Source organism: Protobothrops mucrosquamatus, unplaced genomic scaffold (assembly GCF_001527695.2).
Source record: "Protobothrops mucrosquamatus isolate PMUCROS unplaced genomic scaffold, P.Mucros_1.0 scaffold4925, whole genome shotgun sequence".
Lineage (NCBI taxonomy): Eukaryota > Metazoa > Chordata > Lepidosauria > Squamata > Viperidae > Protobothrops > Protobothrops mucrosquamatus.
In genome coordinates this window covers 2,254-20,037 of record NW_015390809.1, presented here as the reverse complement: position 1 = coordinate 20,037, position 17,784 = coordinate 2,254, and the positions used below count along the sequence as shown (strand labels likewise).

The following is a 17,784-nucleotide window of genomic DNA, read 5'->3' as shown; positions in this document are numbered from 1 at the left end:
TTTCATCCAGGTGTCGAGGGAATTGCTGTGCAACCACACTCTCGACAACCTTCGCCATAAAGCGAAGGTTGGAGACCGGGCGATAGTTAGCTAGCTCATCTGGGTTCAGGGAAGGCTTCTTGAGGAGGGGCCTCACAACGGCCTCCTTAAGGGCCGCAGGGAAGACACCCTCCTGCAAAGAAGCGTTCACAATTCCCTGAGCTTTCGGATTCCTGCTAGAGCCCATCTTGAGGGAATTTCTCTCTAGGGCAGGGGTAGGCAACCTTGGCTCTTTTATGATTCGTGGACTTCAACTCCCAGAATTCCTGAGCCAGCCATTCTGAGGGGAAAGGGAGAGGTTTCCAAGCTGAGCCATGCTGGCTCAAGAATTCTGGGAGTTGAAGTCCACGAATCATAAAAGAGCCAAGGTTGCCTACCCCTGATCTAGGAGGGTGCGTGCTTTGGGCTGTTCTGTGTGTAGTATTTATGTGGTGCCTCTTGTGTGTGGTTTTTTAGATGTTGATTGGGGTGTTGATGGCTGGATATTAAGTCGTTGATGTGTTACTCCACACCTCAGTCAACACCTAAAAAGCCATACACAACAGGCACAATATAAATACCACACGGAGAATAGCCCAAAGCACATATTCCAGTAGAGAAAAATTCCCTCAGAATGGATTCCAGTACATCCGAAAGCTCAGAAGACAAAACGTTTGTTCTGGGTGACCGACCCAGATTGGATCCTGCAACATTATCCTGGGACACATAGATTTGCCTTCCTATAAAATTTCAACTCACCATCATAGCTGAGAGCAGATGTTTTCGTAATGACAATGTAGAAAAAGAAAGACGTGAAGATGAAGCCGCTAAAGAATAAACCTAAGGGGGAGGGGGGGAAAATAAAATAAAAAAAATATATATTAAAACAAGTCTTTTTTTCTCTCTCTCCAGAATGTTAGGATATAAAGGTACAGAGAGTCTTCAACTTATGACAGCAATTGACCCCAAAAATTCTGTTGCTTTTTTTGCTCCCTCATCACAACAGTTGCATCTCTCGCCTTTGCTCAGCTTTTCCCCAAAATCATAACCGCACTTTGCCCTTATATTTTTATATTTTTATTATGCTTTTATATCTTTTTTTACAGATATATATTGTATTGGTTCTTAGTTGTAAGCGGCCCAGAACTGAACAGGAGATGAAAGGATTAAACGATTAAACCCACACAGTGAGCGGTGGCAAAACACAGTTCCTGAGCAAATGTCCACTACAAGACAGGAGGCGACACTCTTAGAAAACAGGAGTGCCAAAAATGGACACTAACCAGGGGGTATCTTGAGAAGGTCTCACTCTACAAATATAAAGGCCCACACAAGTTCACAATGCACAAGGCGTGGAACTGGCATCTTATATCTTTTTATTTCTATCTCACTGGATATACTGACAATCTTGGTCCAGCTGGATGGAACTGGGGCTCCAACATTTGAAGGACCATAGAATTCTTAAACTCAAATACTTTGGCCACCTAATGAGAAGGAAGGACTCACTGGAGAAGAGCCTAATGCTGGGAAAGATGGAGGGCAAGAGAAGAAGGGGACGACAGAGAATGAGGTGGCTGGATGGAGTCACTGAAGCAGTCGGCGTGAGCTTAAATGGACTCCAGAAGATGGCAGAGGACAGGAAGGTCTGGAGGAACGTTGCCCATGGGGTCGCGATGGGTCGGACACGACTTCGCAACTAACAACAACAAGAATTCTTAATCCCATTGGAAAAGGTTCTTCTCTCCATGACATAATGAAATGTTTTTCTGGATTAAATTGAGAAGTGTGTGCTATATTTTTTTTTTGTTCAAAACAATAAACTAGACTCCAGATCCTAGACTTCTTACCAATCCAACGATTCCATAGAATTGACACTGGGCAAGATCAACCCTGATGGGAAAGGTCTACCCCAGAATCAAGCACCCCTCCTTAAAAGTACCTGTTTTCCAGAATCTGTGTCCGAAGAAACAGATAAAGAGACCAAGAAGAGCCAACGTGGTGAAAAATATTTTAGTGGACAACCTTCCTATAAATAGAGAAGAGAATTAGGATTAAGCTATGGTTTATTATTGTGTTCTCTCATCAACAAATATGGCTTCACCTCCTTAACTAGAGGAAGACTCTCCAGAGGGTGGTTATAGAAGGATTAAATTAAGGGGTGTCCAACCTTGGCTATTTTAAGACTTGTGGACTTCAACTCCCAAAATTCCCCAGCCAGGATGGCTGTCTGAGGAATTCTGGGAGTTGAAGTAAGTTCACAGGTCCTAAAATTGCCACCCTTTTATTTTTTCTAGAGTTATCAGACCACTTGGAGAAACAAATGACCCCATGTTGTTAAATCCAATATGGTCAAAACATTGGAATGGTGATTGCGATGATGTGGCCTAAGCTCTGGCTATTTTTTTTATATATATACAGAACTTCTATTACACTGTTGTGGCCGCCATCTTGACTATTTTCACCGTAACCAATGTGCAATACTGCCTAAGAAATCTACCTAAATTTAGCTCTATCCTCCTCCACAATTACTGGCTGTTATTAACTTCAAGGATGTCTTCCTGATATTCTAAGAAAGTTTAATAAAACTCATCCAACACAACTTTTAACGTTCTCTTGATAATTCCTCTGGTTTATTCCTCTGATAATTCTTTTCTTCTCAGCTCTATTCTCAAAATATAAAGATGGATGTTAAATTATGGAGGATACAGGCAGTCTTCAATCATTTGTTAGTGACCATTTGGCATTTTTGGCCACCTGTTGATGCCTCTACACAACCATGGATGCTCCGTTGACTTACTAAAGGTGTAGCAGTTATTCACCAAGGCAGAGAAGCTACAGGCATATGTGTGAACAGGCACATATGCAGCTGAAGTGTTCCACTTAGGATCTCTCACAATGACATTGTAGATCACGCCTTGTCCAGGAAGCGAAGAGAAGTACAGCTCAGTTTTACCTTGACTGGTTAACGTCATCATCTGTGAGGACATAAAAAATAGATGGTACGTAAAGAAAAAAATTGGGTCACAGATCCCATCTCTCTATCTCTCTATCAATCTATATCTATCCACCCATCTATCCACCTATCTATCTATCCACCTATCTATCTACCTACCTATCTACCCACCTATCCACCCACCTATCCATCAAGCCATCCATCTACCCACCTATCCATCCATCCATCTACTCACCTATCTATCCATCCATCTACCTACCTACCTACCTACCTTTGTATCTACCTACCTACATACATACCTATCTCTATCTAGTTATCTAGCTATCTATATCTCTCTATCTACATCTATCCACCCATCTATCTATCCATCTATCTACCTACCTACCTACCTACGTACCCACCTATCCATCCATCCATCTATCCACCTATCTACCAATCTACCTACCTACCTATCTACCCACCTATCCATCCATCTACCCACCCATCCATCCATCCATCCACTCACCTACCTACCTACCCACCTACCCACCTACCTACCTACCTACCTACCTACCTCTATCTATCTATCTATCTATCTATCTATCTATCTATCTATCTATCTATCTATCTATCTATCTATCTATCTAATCTATCTATCTATCTATCTATCTATCTATCTATCTATCTATCTATCTATCTATCTATCTATCTATCTATCTATCTATCTATCTATCTATCTATCTATCTGCCTATCTACCCGCCTATCTACCCGCTTATCTACCCATTTACCTACCTACCTATCTATCTATCATGACACACAGACCTAAAGATTCCCACTGGAAGAAACCATTCAAGTTTCCAAGAGGGCTGTTCTGCATTTAAGTTAGTCATATGCCAGAGTACCCAAAACATCACTCCATCTGCAGTGAAAAACAGCGTTGACTTACTTTAGATCCATGAGCCCGGATACTTTGAGCTTCAGACATTCTTTTCATGTGACTCACAAAGGTGGCTTCAGATAAATCGTTCTCAGGGAGAAAATACTGATAGACATCATAATAGAGTCTCCACCTGGAATCCAGACTTGTTCCCGAATCACATGATGGTGGGTTTGAGCCTCTGGATAATAGAAGGAAATTAGAGTAGGTTTAAATGGGAACCACACCTTTGCGCCATGCCTCCAGAATCTTTAAGATCTTTTGTTCCTCCCTACCCAATCAGGTAAAAGAGTAATTTCAAACAGAGAAAGAAACTTATGGATCTCAAGAGCATTTCAAAATGAATGAATCCTTGACCTCAAAATACTCATCAGAGTGAAACCTGGTTAGAACTTAGACCAGAGATTATGAGAAACCTGGTTAGAACTTGGACCAGAGATTATGAGAAAATACCACTGGCATGGATGAGATAGTAAAAAAAAATATCCCAGAAAAAGACAATGGCAAACCACTTCCGAACCATTGCAAAACATTACATGGATATATCATGTGCTACCTCAATTTGAGGGACAATTTTAACCATGTTGTAATACAAATGCAGCAACTTCAAGTAGCAGACCTAAGTCCCCAAAATTGCTGAGAAGTGTAATTCAGCCCCACTTGGAAAACCCACAGGTTTACACCTTGGATAATTGACCTGTAAGTTGTTGCTACGCCTTTTGTAATTAAGTTGCATGTTGATGCTGCAAGCATAGTGAAATTAACTGGGAAATGAGACTCTTTCTGGTTTAATGGTGACAAATCTTTTAATATTTGAAGAAGGATGCTGAGAAGAGCAACTATTCTTGCTGATGATTAGGAGACTGGAAGCTAAAACATAGGAAGAACAGTTGTAGGAAATGAATTATGTCTCTAGTATAATGAAAAGAAGAACTAAAATCATCACAAAATGCAAGAATATAATACTACAGTAAGTCCTCAGCTTATGATCACAACGGGGACCAGAGCTTCCGTTGCTAACCAAGGCAGTTGCTAAGTGCGTCACATTTCTTCTCATGGTTGTTAAGTGAACCCCCATGATTGTTAACCGCATCTGACTTCTCTTGTGGATTTTGCTGGTCAGAAAGTCACAAATAGAGACCACGTGAACCTGTCCTAAACACTCAAACTCTGATCACATGACCATGGAGATGCTGTGACGGTCGTTAAGTGTGAAGACCAGTTGTAAGTCAACGTTTTCCAGGGCCACTGTGTCTTTCTACAGTTGCTACACAATTGTTTACAAGTCAAGGACCACCTATAAAATGATCAGCACACTTCCTGTTCCTCCTTACGCCAAAACCACACCTGGTAGAATTGGGTTACTTATCCACAAGATTTGGGTTTCTTCAACTGCAAATGGAGAAATTTCTAGAACATCTGCAAATAAGCTAGTTCTTGACTTACAACAGTTCACTCTGTGACCGTTCGAAATTACAACAGCACTGGGGAAAAAATGGGGACCAGTTCTCACACTTATGACCGTTGCGGTATTCCCATGGTCACAGGATTTACATTCGGACGGTTGGCAGCTGACTCACATTTAATGACGGTTGCACAGTGTCCCGGAGTCAGGCGATTCCCCCTTTTGCGACCTTTCCACAAGCCAAGTCAACGGGGAAGCCAGATTCGCTTAACGACTGTGTTACTGATTTAACAACCTCAGTGATTCACTTAACAAAGTCGCAAAACTCGCTTAACAGATTTCTCACTTAGCAACATAAATTTGGGGGGGGGTCAACTGTGGTCGTAAGCCGAGGACTACCTGTATTTGATTGAGTCGTAGCACCAGAAATCCTTACAGAAGAGACAATCCAGAAGGACATAGGCTAGTGTTTCTACAGTCTCTTTCCCGTGTTTCCCCGAAAATAAGACCGGGTCTTAATTTTATTTATTTTTTTTGCCTCCAAAAGAGGCCAGGTCTTAGTTTCTGGGTAGGCCTTACCTCACCTCCGGCACCGACAGCCCCACCCAGCCGGTCCACTTCTTCTGGGGCCAAAGTTCTGCAGCTGCATTCGGGCCTGCATTTTGCAGTCAGGCCTTTCCAGGAGGCCTAAGCAGCCGAGTACCGAGCTATGGATTCAATCCATAGCTTGGTGCTCGGCTGCAGAGGCCTTCTGGAAAGCCCTGGGACTGAGAAATGCAGGTCTGCTTATTGTTGATGTAGGCCAGGGGTAGGTAATCTCAGCTCTTTTATGACTCGTGGACTTCAACTCCCAGAATTCCTCAGCCAGCATAGCTGGCTGAGGAATTCTGGGAGTTTAAGTCCACGAGTCATAAAAGAGCCAAGGTTGCCTACTCCTGGTGTAGGCCTTACTTTCGGAGAAACACGGTACCATGTCTTAAGATGGACCTCAACCATCACCCACAATCTTGCTCTGAACTCTTTCTTTACTTCACATAAGAACAGCCAAGTGTACCTACCTTGCGTACCCCAGATTTGCTGGAGCAAATTTAATGTGTGTCTCAGCCACGTTATATTCTAGATAAAGGTTGGGGTCTGTTTCCAAATCAAATTCCAAGTTGCATCCACCAGGTATTGGATCTAGGCAGAATTTAAAAAAAAAAAAAAAAAGGAGGGGAGAATCAAGCAACAGGAATAAGGAAGGAGTATGCCAGATCTTGAAAGTGAAACAACATTTTATCTACTGCTTTTGATAATAATATATTATCTTTGATAATCTTTGAAATAAGATAATAATACAACCGAGTTGCATTGAGCCCAGGCTGAAATACAATATACAGCTGTGTATACAGATGTATATAGCTGTCAGTTGGACAGCTATAGGCAAGCAATCCTTCACTTACAATTCATTTAGTGACCATTCGGAGTTAAAAAAAGGAGACTTATGGCCGACTTTCACACTTATGACCGTTGCAGCATCCCTGTGCTCACATGATCAAAATTCGGATGCTTGGCAACTGACTCATATTTATGACGGTTGCAGTGTCCCGGCGTTGTACGTGATCCCCTTTTGGAACCTTCTGACAAGCAAACTCAATGGGGAAGCCGGATTCACTTAACAACCGTGCCACTAACTTAACAACAAGGGTGATTCACTCAACAACTATAGCAAGAAAGGTTGTAAAATGGGGCAAAATTCACTTAACAACTGGGCTCAATTGTGGTAGATAGATGGATGACAGAGATGTTAGACACACAGATCTAGAGAGATACTGTAGATGATAGATAGATAGATAGATAGATAGATAGATAGATAGATAGATAGATAGATAGATAGATAGATAGATAGATAGATAGATAGATAGATAGATAGATAGATAGATAGATAGATAGATAGATGAAGCAATATTCCATTTAGTTTGAACCTCAGTAAGACCAAACGTACCTTTTTCAGTGTATGGTAAAGAAACCGCTGCGCTCAACACCTGATTCGAACCCACAGCTCGCAAATACCAGGTGCACACAGTTTGTTCAGGTCGAAGCACCGAAATTAATCCTTTGTCTATTCCAGTTCCTGAGTTGTTAGGAGTTGCTAGTTCCTGAGAAATGAAATAAATTATTGTGCATTTCTAGAAACGAATATTTTCATTCAATTTTCTTCGGTTGTTATCTTGTTAATAGCCCACTTTTCAAGGTAACCCTACTTCCTAGGCAGCTTATAAACTGATAAACAATTCTAATTAAAAATAGTAGTAAAGAATGGCTAATCAACTTGCAGGAATATACTTTAGGGTCCAGAATAACTTCACCTCCAAAAAGTAAATTTGATGTAGAATTCAATGCAACTGGAATTGCTGGATTGTAATTTAATATAGGAATTTATAATCCACCCTAAATTTGAGCTTCTCAACATATAGTTCAGAATTTCTATTTCATGGGAAATTAAATTATGAGCATTGATCTAATTTATTATTGCTAATAATATTTAGTGATTTATTCTGTGTTAACTAACTATCCTTAATATTTAATAATGATATTTAATTTAGTAAACCACATTCTCACCTACACTGGCAGGGTAATCCACTTGTATATAAACAGAGAGCTAACCCCACTCTCTTCTAGCCCTGATGATGTTACCTAGTTGGGTAATGTAATGTCTGCAAGAAAGCAACAAAGTTCAGATAGCACCAAGGACCCGTTGTTGTTGTTGTTGTTGTTGTTGTTGTTGTTGTTTGTTGTTGTTGTTGTTCTTCTTCTTCTTCTTCTTCTTCTTCTTCTTCCTCCTCCTCCTCCTCCTCCTCCTCCTCCTCCTCTCCTTCTTCTCCTTCTCCTCCTCCTCCTCCTCTTCCTTCTTCCTTCTCCTCCTCCCAAACTCCCTCCCTTATAGCACTGATGATATTGCCTAGTTTGGTAATGAAACGTCTGCAAGTTCAGAGAGCACCAAGGACCCCACAATTGAACCCTGCACTACAAATCTTCTCTTCTATTGGATTCACTCTTTTCATTCTTTTAGCTTCAGGGAGAAATCAACACACAATCCAGCACACCCCACTAGGGACCCCCTGCATAGAATCTTACTAATTTTGACAACCATTCTAATGGGCCATTCCAAATACAAGCAGACCAGATATTAGTATGATACCCAGAGCAGAGAAAAACAGTGCTCTCACGCAAGGCACTCAGACTAAGAACCAGCTATTGATGTGAAGAACTTGCATCACTGGAAACCAAAATTAAAAAAAACAAACCATCACAGTACTTTTTGCTGAGTATACGAACATTTCTGTGTCTACATCAGGGGTCCCCAACCCCAGGTCTGTGGGCCACAGCATGCCGGTATTGGGCACAGCAACCCAGGTATTGGGCCACAGCATGCCAGCAACCGGTCCGCACAAACAAGCAAAGTCCCGTCCGTGGGATGCAGGCAACACACAAAACCACGCACTCTCCGGTCCGTGGAAAAACCTCTCTCCACGGAACCGGTCCCTGGTGCCCAAAAGGTTGGGGAACCTCTGTTCTGCATGACTGTTGGAAAATGGGACTTGCAATACCTTGTCGAAGGAAATGGTCACATTTTGGTGGTGGGCGTGCATCTGAAAGAGGATGACGGTCACGTTGCCGGCGATGTTCTTCAGGACAGCTTCAGCTGGGACACTTTCATTCAACAAGAAATTCCTGAACTTCCCCAAGGACAACTCGAGGAGAAGGCCTGCTGTAAAAGGGAAAACAGGCTCCTGATTGCAACTTAAATTCAGCCCAAGTCTTCTAGTCCAGGGCTTTTCAACCTTTTCACCCATTGTACCACTTTTAGGATACGGCAACATCCGAGTACCACCAGTCGCCTAGCAAGGGGTCAAAAACTTGATGACCAAAAAAAAAAAAAGGAAAAAAGTGATAAAGTACAGGTAGTCCTCGACTTACGACAGTTCGCTTAGTGACTGTTCGAAGTTACAATGGCACTGAAAAAAGTGCCCCCCAAGCCACAGCCGAGCAAGACACCTGCCTGCCCGCCCGGCGGCACTCTTCCTCCTGTCCGAGGTTTTCATTGTTCTGAGCATTTCTGTTGAGGATTGGCAGTGGGGGTAGGGTGAGGGGGTGTTTGGTTTTTATTCCCCCCCGTCTGCTGGGTGGTTGCAGCAGGTTTTGGTCACTTCACATGACCCTGGGACACTGTGACCGTCATAAATATGAATCAGTTGCCAAGCATCTGAATGTAAATCACAAGACCCTGGAGATGCTGCAACATTCCAGCTGATCCTGGCGCTTCTTCTGGGCTCAGCAGAAGTGCCAGGATCAGTGCTGCTTTCCAGCTGATTGGTGCTTCTTCAGGGCACAGCAGAAGCACCAGGATCAGCGCCGAGCTCCAGCTGGAACCTGGTGCTGATCCTGGCGCTTCCGCTGAGCCCTTACAGCCCTGCAGCTCCAGCCATCTCTTGCTCAGGCTTGTGCGGTGCTGCCACCGGTTCAGCTCATTCCCCTCCCCTGCTCCACTTTTCTAGAATGGTCGTGTACCACCTGCCAGGTGCCAATGTACCACAGGTGGTACCCGTACCACTGGTTGAAAAGCCCTGGCCTAGACTCCATACAACCACAATCTTTTCTGACCTTGACTGAAGTAAGTGAACAATTTATGGAGGGTGGGAGACCAAGTCGAAGCTAGGTGACGGCAAACAAATTTAATAGTGAATAAATTAAAAAGTAAAACACTAGCCTCTCTAATTCTAGCTCAACACTTAAGCCTCTGGCCTGCAGCTAAGAAAAGTAAAGCTTGCTTGGCTCTGGAAGCGAATTATGAATTTATGATATTAAAAGTGATTTTTTCCTTAGGTGGAAAGCCATCTGAAGCCCAGAAATCTAGCAGGTTCGTTTGGATTATCAAAATCCCAAGTTCGTCTTTTCTCCAGGCAACTGACTTAGCTTAAAACACTGAATTCGGGTGAGGAAGAATCTGTTTATCCAAATCAAAGAGGCTCAGCCTCATCATGGACAGAGACAAAGTGGGGTTTTCTCTACAGCTTGTATTCGTTGTCTCTAGGATTGTACCTTTGACTAAGACGGGAGAAGAAAGCTGCTTGGATAACACTTTTGACAAGGGTGGAAAAAGAATGATCTCAAGGTTAGCTGGATTTAGCTAGAACATTTCCACAAACAAATAAGGGCAAATCCTAATTAAGAGATCTTCGTAGTTGCCACCCTTCTGCATGATGGCCAGTTGTGTCACTAGTGGTTGTATCAGAAGATTGATGAAGAGGAATTGGACAGTGGTGTGTATCTCTTTCCTTTAGATCAGGGGTGGGCAACCTTGGCTCTTTTATGACTCGTGGACTTCAACTCCCAGAATTCCTGAGTCAGCCATGCTGAGAGGAAAAGGAGAGTTTCCAAGCTGAGCCATGCTGGCTCAGGAATTCTGGGAGTTGAAGTCCACGAGTCATAAAAGAGCCAAGGTTGCCTACCCCTGCTTTAGTTGCACGACAAAGAGAATTTCATTTCCCCCAGGACTGATCATGTTTGTAATCCAGAATTGAGCATCTATTTTAGCCACCACAGCATTATACTTCCTGCAACGGTCATAAGTGTGAAACACCGCTTCGTAAGTCACTTTTTTCAGTGCCGTTGTAACTCTGAATAATCGCTAAGGAAATGGTTGTTAGTTAAGGACTACCCATACAACAAGTTTGCTTGCCTTTATCTTTTGAATCCTCATTCTGAGTATCAACAAGATATCGCTAGGGTATTTACACACATACAGCACAAATTCCCAAGCTGTATTATAAGGTGGACAAAAATTCCGTCATCATAACAAACCTTTACCTCTGTTGTTCTTCATTTATAACCTTTAACACATCCTCCAAAACCAGGCTACCAGCACTAGACATGTTAGCCTTTTCATATAAGTGCCTCAAAAATCTACAGACAATCCTCGGCTTACAACAATTCATTTAGTGGCCGTTCAAAGTTACAACGGCACCGATAAAAGTGACTTAGGACCGTTTTTCACACTTACGACCGTTGCAACATCCCTATGGTCACATGATCAAATTTGAGACGCTTGGCAACTGACTCATATTTATGACGGTTGCAGCATCCCGGAGTCACGCGATCCCTTTTGCGACCTTCTGACCAGCCAAATCAATGGGGAAGCCAGATTGATTTAACAACCGGGTTACTAAGTGTAACTTAGTGTACTGTAACTGTACTACTAACTGTAGTGATTCACTTAACAACAGTGTCAAGAAAGTCCGGGAAATGGGGCAAAATTCACTTAACAAATGTTTCACTTAGCAACAGGGATTTTGGACTCAATTGTGGTCGTATGTCAAGGACTGCCTGTATTTCAGGATCTCAAGGACTCCAGCGTCTATGCACTGTCCTTCCACTAGATTGGGTAGGCAACCTTGGCTCTTTTATGACTTGTGGACTTCAACTCCCAGAATTCCTGAGCCAGCATGGCTCAGCTTGGAAACCTCTCCCTTTCCCCTCAGCATAGCTGACTCAGGAATTCTGGGAGTTGAAGTCCATGAGTCATAAAAGAGCCAAGGTTGCCTACCCCTGCACTAGATATTCAAATCCAGAGACACAAGCTCTTTTAACCTTCCAACTCTCCTTTCAAGTTGTGTAACATAACAACACCCAGTCCCTAGTCAACTAGTTAAGAAACTAAGGCTTAGTTACTAAGCGTTCTGTACCAGACTTTTAATAGAGAGAGAAGCTTCTGATGGATATCCACATCCACAATTTATTCAGTACAGTAACAGAGATCGCAGCATTCTTGCAATTAGGACTTTAAGAAAAAAAATTACCTTAATAATCATTTTTTGTTTTCTTGGATGGTGCAAGCACAGACATGCAATTTGATGGTGCAACAGGTCAAATTGGGTGGACCACTGATTCAGGTCCTGTGTACACAAGACCTACAAAGTACACAAACTCGGAGTGAGCCACGGTGATCCTTGAGTTTCTGAACTAACTCGCCCATCCTCCTGCTGTCCAATTTGGAGAAAAAAAATGAGAATGTTTCTTCTGTCTCTGATTAACTGCCCAGCTAAATTTAATTACACTGATGATAAACAGTGTCTGAAAGCATCCTAGTGCAAACCATAGCCTGTGTTAATCAGACTGGAGCAGGGGTAGGCAAGCTTGGCTCTTTTATGACTCGTGGACTTCAACTCCCAGAATTCCTGAGCCAGCATGGCTCAGCATGGAAACCTCTCTCTTTCCCCTCAGCATGGCTGGCTCGGGAATTCTGGGAGTTGAAGTCCACGAGTCATAAAAGAGCCAAGCTTGCCTACCCCTGGACTGGAGAATGTGAGAAACCAAAGCAGAAGGAAATAGCCTCCATGCTACTCGTGGTCACGAGGAGAAGACAAACTCACCCACACGGTCAAGTTTAGGTTTGTGCCTTAGGCTAAATACAGGCAGTCCTCGATTTACGACCACAACTGAGCCCAACATTTACGCTGCTAAACGAAACATTTGCTAAGTGAGTTTTTGCCCCCTTTTACAACTTTTCTAGCCACTGCTGTTAAGTGAAACATTGCAATTGTTAAGTTAGCAACCCGGTTGTTAAGTGAATGGCTTCTCCCATTGACTTTGCTGGTCGGAAGGTCACAAAAGGGGATCACGTGACCCCGGGACACCGCAACCGTCATAAGTATGAACTGGTTGCCAAGCGTCTGAATTTTGATCATGTAACTATGGGGATGCTGCAAGGGTCGTCAGTGTAAAAAACAGTCGTAAGTCACTTTTCTCAGTGCTGTTGCAACTTCGGTCATTAAATGAACTGTTGTAAGTCGAGGATTACCTGTATTCTACCTGTATTGCATCTTTGGCTCGGAGAGCAGTCTGGCATTAAGTACGCTATGCACTACGGCAGTTGTGTAATAACAGGGTACGTACAGAAGGGAAATTGCTTATACACTGAAAGCAATCCAGGTCAGTAGGCCAAAACAACACTGCCATTAACTGTATAGGCAGTCCTCGACTTACAACAGTTCATTTAGTGACCATTCAAGGTTACAACGGCACTGAAAAAAAGTGTCTTACGGCCATTGTTCACGCTTACAACCGTTGCAGCATCCCCGTGGTCACGTGATCAAAATTCAGATGCTTGGCAACTGACACGTATTTATGACGGTCGCAACGTCCCGGGGTCACGTGATCAAAATTCAAACGCTTGGCAACTGACACATAGTTATGACGGTCGCAGCGTCCCGGGGTCACGTGATCAAAATTCAGATGCTTGGCAACTGACTCCTACTTATGACGGTTGCAGTGTCCCAAGTTCGTGTGATCCCCTTTTGCAACCTTCCGACTAGCAAAGTCCATGGGGAAGCCAGATTCACCTAACAACCCTGTTACTAACTTCACAACGGCGTGATTCACTTAACAGCTGTGGCAAGAAAGGTCGTAAAATGGGGCAAAACGTCACTTAACAACTGTGTTCCTAACTTAAAAAGTATGGCAATTCCCTTAAACAACTGAAGCAAGAAAGGTTGTAAAATGGGGCAAAACTTACTTAACAGCCGTCTCGCTTAGCAACAGAAAATTTGGGCTCAATTGTGGTCATAAGCCAAGGACCCCCTGTAGCCAATACTTCGATTCACACAGTTGGCTAAGTCGAAATGTGATTGATTCACTTTGGGCTTAATGTCTTTAAAGATACTTTGCTCGGCCCTAATAAAGATACTGTCCAAGTGTGGATGGTTGGTTTTTTTTCATAATGTCAATTTTGATTACTTTAAATGGACTTTGGCTGATACTGAGAGCTTGTCCCAAAAGTACTTTTTCTGGAGGCAACTGGACTTTGTTTTTCTTTGAAGACATTTCACTTCTCATCCAAGAAGCTTCTTCAGCTCTGACTGGATGGTGGGGAATGGAAGGATTTATATTCTTTGCAGACAATTGGTCATCTGCCTTCTTTTAGTGCAGGGGTGTCAAACTCAATTTCACTGAGGGCCGCATCAGCATTGCGGTTGCCCTTGGGGGGCCGGTGGGTGCAGCCTACTGGGCCAGGGTGGGTGCAGCCTACTGGGTGGGCGTGGATGGAGTGGGTGTGGCCTACTGGGTGGGCATGGCCAGCTCTACATCGTTCACGTCAAGGGTGCCTGTGGGGGCCTGGGCAGGAGTGGGACAGATCTGAGGGTCTCTGGCAGAAGGGGGTGGGACCGGGGCAAGCGCCAAGGCATGGTCCATTTCTTCAATCCTCACAAAGGATGACACCTCCCCAACATGCACCCAGGGGGCGGGGGCGACACAACAGGGGCTGGTTCCTCAGTGTTTCTAGATGGCCTTGTGGAGCTAAGACTGAATGCGTTTCAGCATAGATGGCCACCACAACATTATACATTGGCTCCTGGCCGGCCTGGGCCAGGGCCAAGGCAGCAGGGGCCATTCCCTCACTGTTTCCAAATGGCTTCGCAGGCCACATGAAACCACTTCGCGGGCCGCTTCCGGCCCCAGGGCCTTGTGTTTGACATGTCTGTTTTAGAGAGCCGTTGAGGCCACTTGGAGGTTTACCTGTGTCTTCAGGGTCATTTGAGGAGTGCAAATGGGTGTGGAGCCTTCTTGGCTGCAGGATGTTTTCCTCCACACCCATTTGCACTACTCAGGTGACCCTGAGGACACAGAAAACCTCCAAGTGGCCTCAACGACTCTCTAAAAAGAATGCAAATGACTAGCTGTCTGCAAGGAATATAAATCCTTCCATTCCCCACCATCCCGTCAGAGCTGAAGAAGCTTCTTGGATAAGAAGTGAAACGTCTTCAAGGAAAAACAAGAAAGTCCAGTTGCCTCGTGAAAAAACACCTTGACAATTATGATCTGGATAACTCAGAATCTCCATAGACATACTCCATAAAGAGCTTCTGTCCCGGAGATAAATTTCTTGTGGGTCCAATCACACTTGGCCAATGAAGAATATTCCTACATTCCTTAGAACGGCTCTTCTTGTACTTTGTCTGTTCCTCTGGATTTTCACAGCACGTAATGTCCCAAATAGTGAACTTTGTGCACTTCGGCAAAAAAAACCAGGAAGATTGGCAGAACTAATTGGAACAGATAATTAAATTGAGGGCCTAAGAAACATCTCATGCTTAGCCCTCAACGCCCTCAGCAAAAAGAATGCAGTTGTTCATTTGCTGACAAAGAACAAGCTTCACTGTTACCAAAACCCATGACTAAAACACAAGGACACATGATCAATTCTTTCACGGCCTACAATTCCCATGACTGCTTCATTTCCTCTGGAAGCAAGCTCATTTGGGAAGGCGGACCCCACTCATGCCTGCATCTTGGTCCAGCATTTTTTCCAGCCTTCAGGGCTTTGTCATTTTAACAATGACTCAGCCAACATCCAGCACAAGTTTTTCTGCTCCGTCTTGTAGCAGCAGAAGGTGTTTTATTCCCCCCCCCACACACACACACACTCCTATATCAGCAGTGATGCAATGTTTTAAGTTTATTCAGAGCGTGTCTTCGCTTCTACACTCTGCCTCCTTTTGCAACACCTTCCGAACCACAAACTAGCCAGGCGTATTTCAGCCTGCAACATTGGCTAGCCGGGCCTCTGTTGACAACCCGCAACACTTAATTAATTGAGTTAGATCCACACTTAACTCATGTTATCCGCAGAACAGATCCTCTTTAAGCCCAGGCAGATAGATTCAAAGCATGACTAAGCCCCAAATCAACCCAAAAGCTTTTTGAGGTCTCTAGTTCAACATTTGTCTCCTAAAATTGAAGGCATCAAGGTGAAAAGCGCGGGGGGGGGGAACTACAAGGGTCCTTTGTGCTCTCTGAGCTTGGTTGTTTTCTTGCAGATGGTTCATTACCCAAACTAGCACTGATGAGGTTACCTAGTTGGGTCATGAAACGTCTGCAGGAAAACAGCCAAGCTCAGAGAGCACCAAGGATCCCACATTTCAGTCTCTGAGCAAGTGGAGATCCTATTTATCCAGTCTCTGAGCAAGTGGGGATAATAATAATAATAATAATAATAATAATAATAATAATAATAATAATAATAATAATAATAATAATAATAATAAAGTTGGAAGGGACCTCGGAGGTCATCTAGTCCAACCTCCTGCTCAGGCAGGAAACCCTATACCATTTTGGACAAATATCTCCCCTTCCCTCCCTTCTAGCACTGATGAGGTTACCTAGGTGGGTCATGAAATGTCTGCAGGAAAACAACGAAGCTCAGAGAGCACCAAGGGCCCCAGAGTCCTACTTTTTACCTCCTCTCCGCAAGTCCTTCTCCCTTCTAGCACTGATGATGTTACCTAGTTGGGTCATGAAACGTCTGCAGGAAAACAACCAAGCTCAGAGAGCACCAAGGACCCCACAGTTCAAATCTCTGAGCAAGTGGGGATCCTATTTATCTCCCCTCCCTTCTAGCACTGATGAGGTTACCTAGCTGGATCACGAAACAGCCTGCAAGAAAACAGCCAAGTTCAGAGAGCACCAAGGACCTCTCATTTCAACCCTGAGCTTCAGACATTCTCTTTGTTTGATAGACAAATATCTATATATATACACACACACAAGCACAGACACACAAACGTTACTTATTATCCAAGCACTGACATCAGTTTTTCCCCCCAGCCGGCTCTTTGCATTCCTTCCAGACCTGTTGCATAATCTACAAAACAAGATTTTTTGGGGCACCGCAGCAACGATACATACCTCCTTGTTGCAATGACTGACCTCTTTTTTTTTTTGGCCTGGGCACACCCTCTCTTCCTCCCCCCACCCCTCCCAGCGTTCCTGGGGTTCCCCAGGGATCTCCCTGATTGGATCCCTCTTTATTCCCCCCCCCGCAAATTCGAGGGAAGTTGAATCAGAAACCGAGCTGGTCTTTCAAAGACAAATCCTTCCCCCCCCCTCCCCAGATCGTTCTCCAAGACCCCCAAAGGCTTTGGTGGGGGGGAGCCAAGGCGCCCCTGCGCGCAACAGGCGAGGCGATTGGAGAGCAGCGCTGCGCCTTTGCGCAGGGCCATCCCCGGCTTTCTCTCTCTCTCCCCCCCCTCCATGTCTTTATTCCCGGGGTGGGGGCGCCGTGCCCGGCCGGCCGTCCTCACCTGCGGGGGGCTGCTGCGCCCCTTCTCCCGCGCCCAGCAGCGCCCAGAGAAGCACCCAGCCGGGCAGAAGCAGCATGATGCCCAAAGCTCAGCCGGTTCTCCGGAGGGAACGAGGCAGGGAGGGCCACCCGCAGCCCTCCCCGCGCCTGGAGAGCCCGCGGCTGCTCCGCTCGCCCAGCCAGAAGCCGCGCAGCCCTGGCCAAGCGCGCCCGGGGACGCCCACGCGCGCGCCGCCGCCGCTTTTCCGGGCTTTGCGCAGGGCGGGCGAGCGCTTTGCGCACGGGGGACGGACGGGGCGCAGCTGGTCCCTCCTCTCCGCGAGCCCGGCGCTCTGCCGGGCTGGTTTCTGCAGCGCCCCGGGAGGGACTTCGT

At 44.7% G+C, this 17,784-nt stretch overlaps 1 protein-coding gene across 1 annotated transcript in view; it reads right to left on the bottom strand.

Moving 5' to 3' along the window:
* Positions 1-17,488, bottom strand: part of TM7SF3 (transmembrane 7 superfamily member 3) — a 35,618-nt gene extending 18,130 nt beyond the window's left edge. The window contains exons 1-8 of the mRNA XM_029286779.1: positions 17,413-17,488; positions 8,884-9,044; positions 7,278-7,431; positions 6,352-6,472; positions 3,898-4,069; positions 2,816-2,993; positions 1,958-2,044; positions 778-858 (exon numbers count right to left, since the gene is read on the bottom strand). Of these exons, the coding sequence (XP_029142612.1) occupies positions 778-858; positions 1,958-2,044; positions 2,816-2,993; positions 3,898-4,069; positions 6,352-6,472; positions 7,278-7,431; positions 8,884-9,044; positions 17,413-17,488 (1,030 nt within the window). The remainder of the gene's footprint in view (positions 1-777; positions 859-1,957; positions 2,045-2,815; positions 2,994-3,897; positions 4,070-6,351; positions 6,473-7,277; positions 7,432-8,883; positions 9,045-17,412) is intronic.
* Positions 17,489-17,784: the final 296 nt, after the last annotated feature.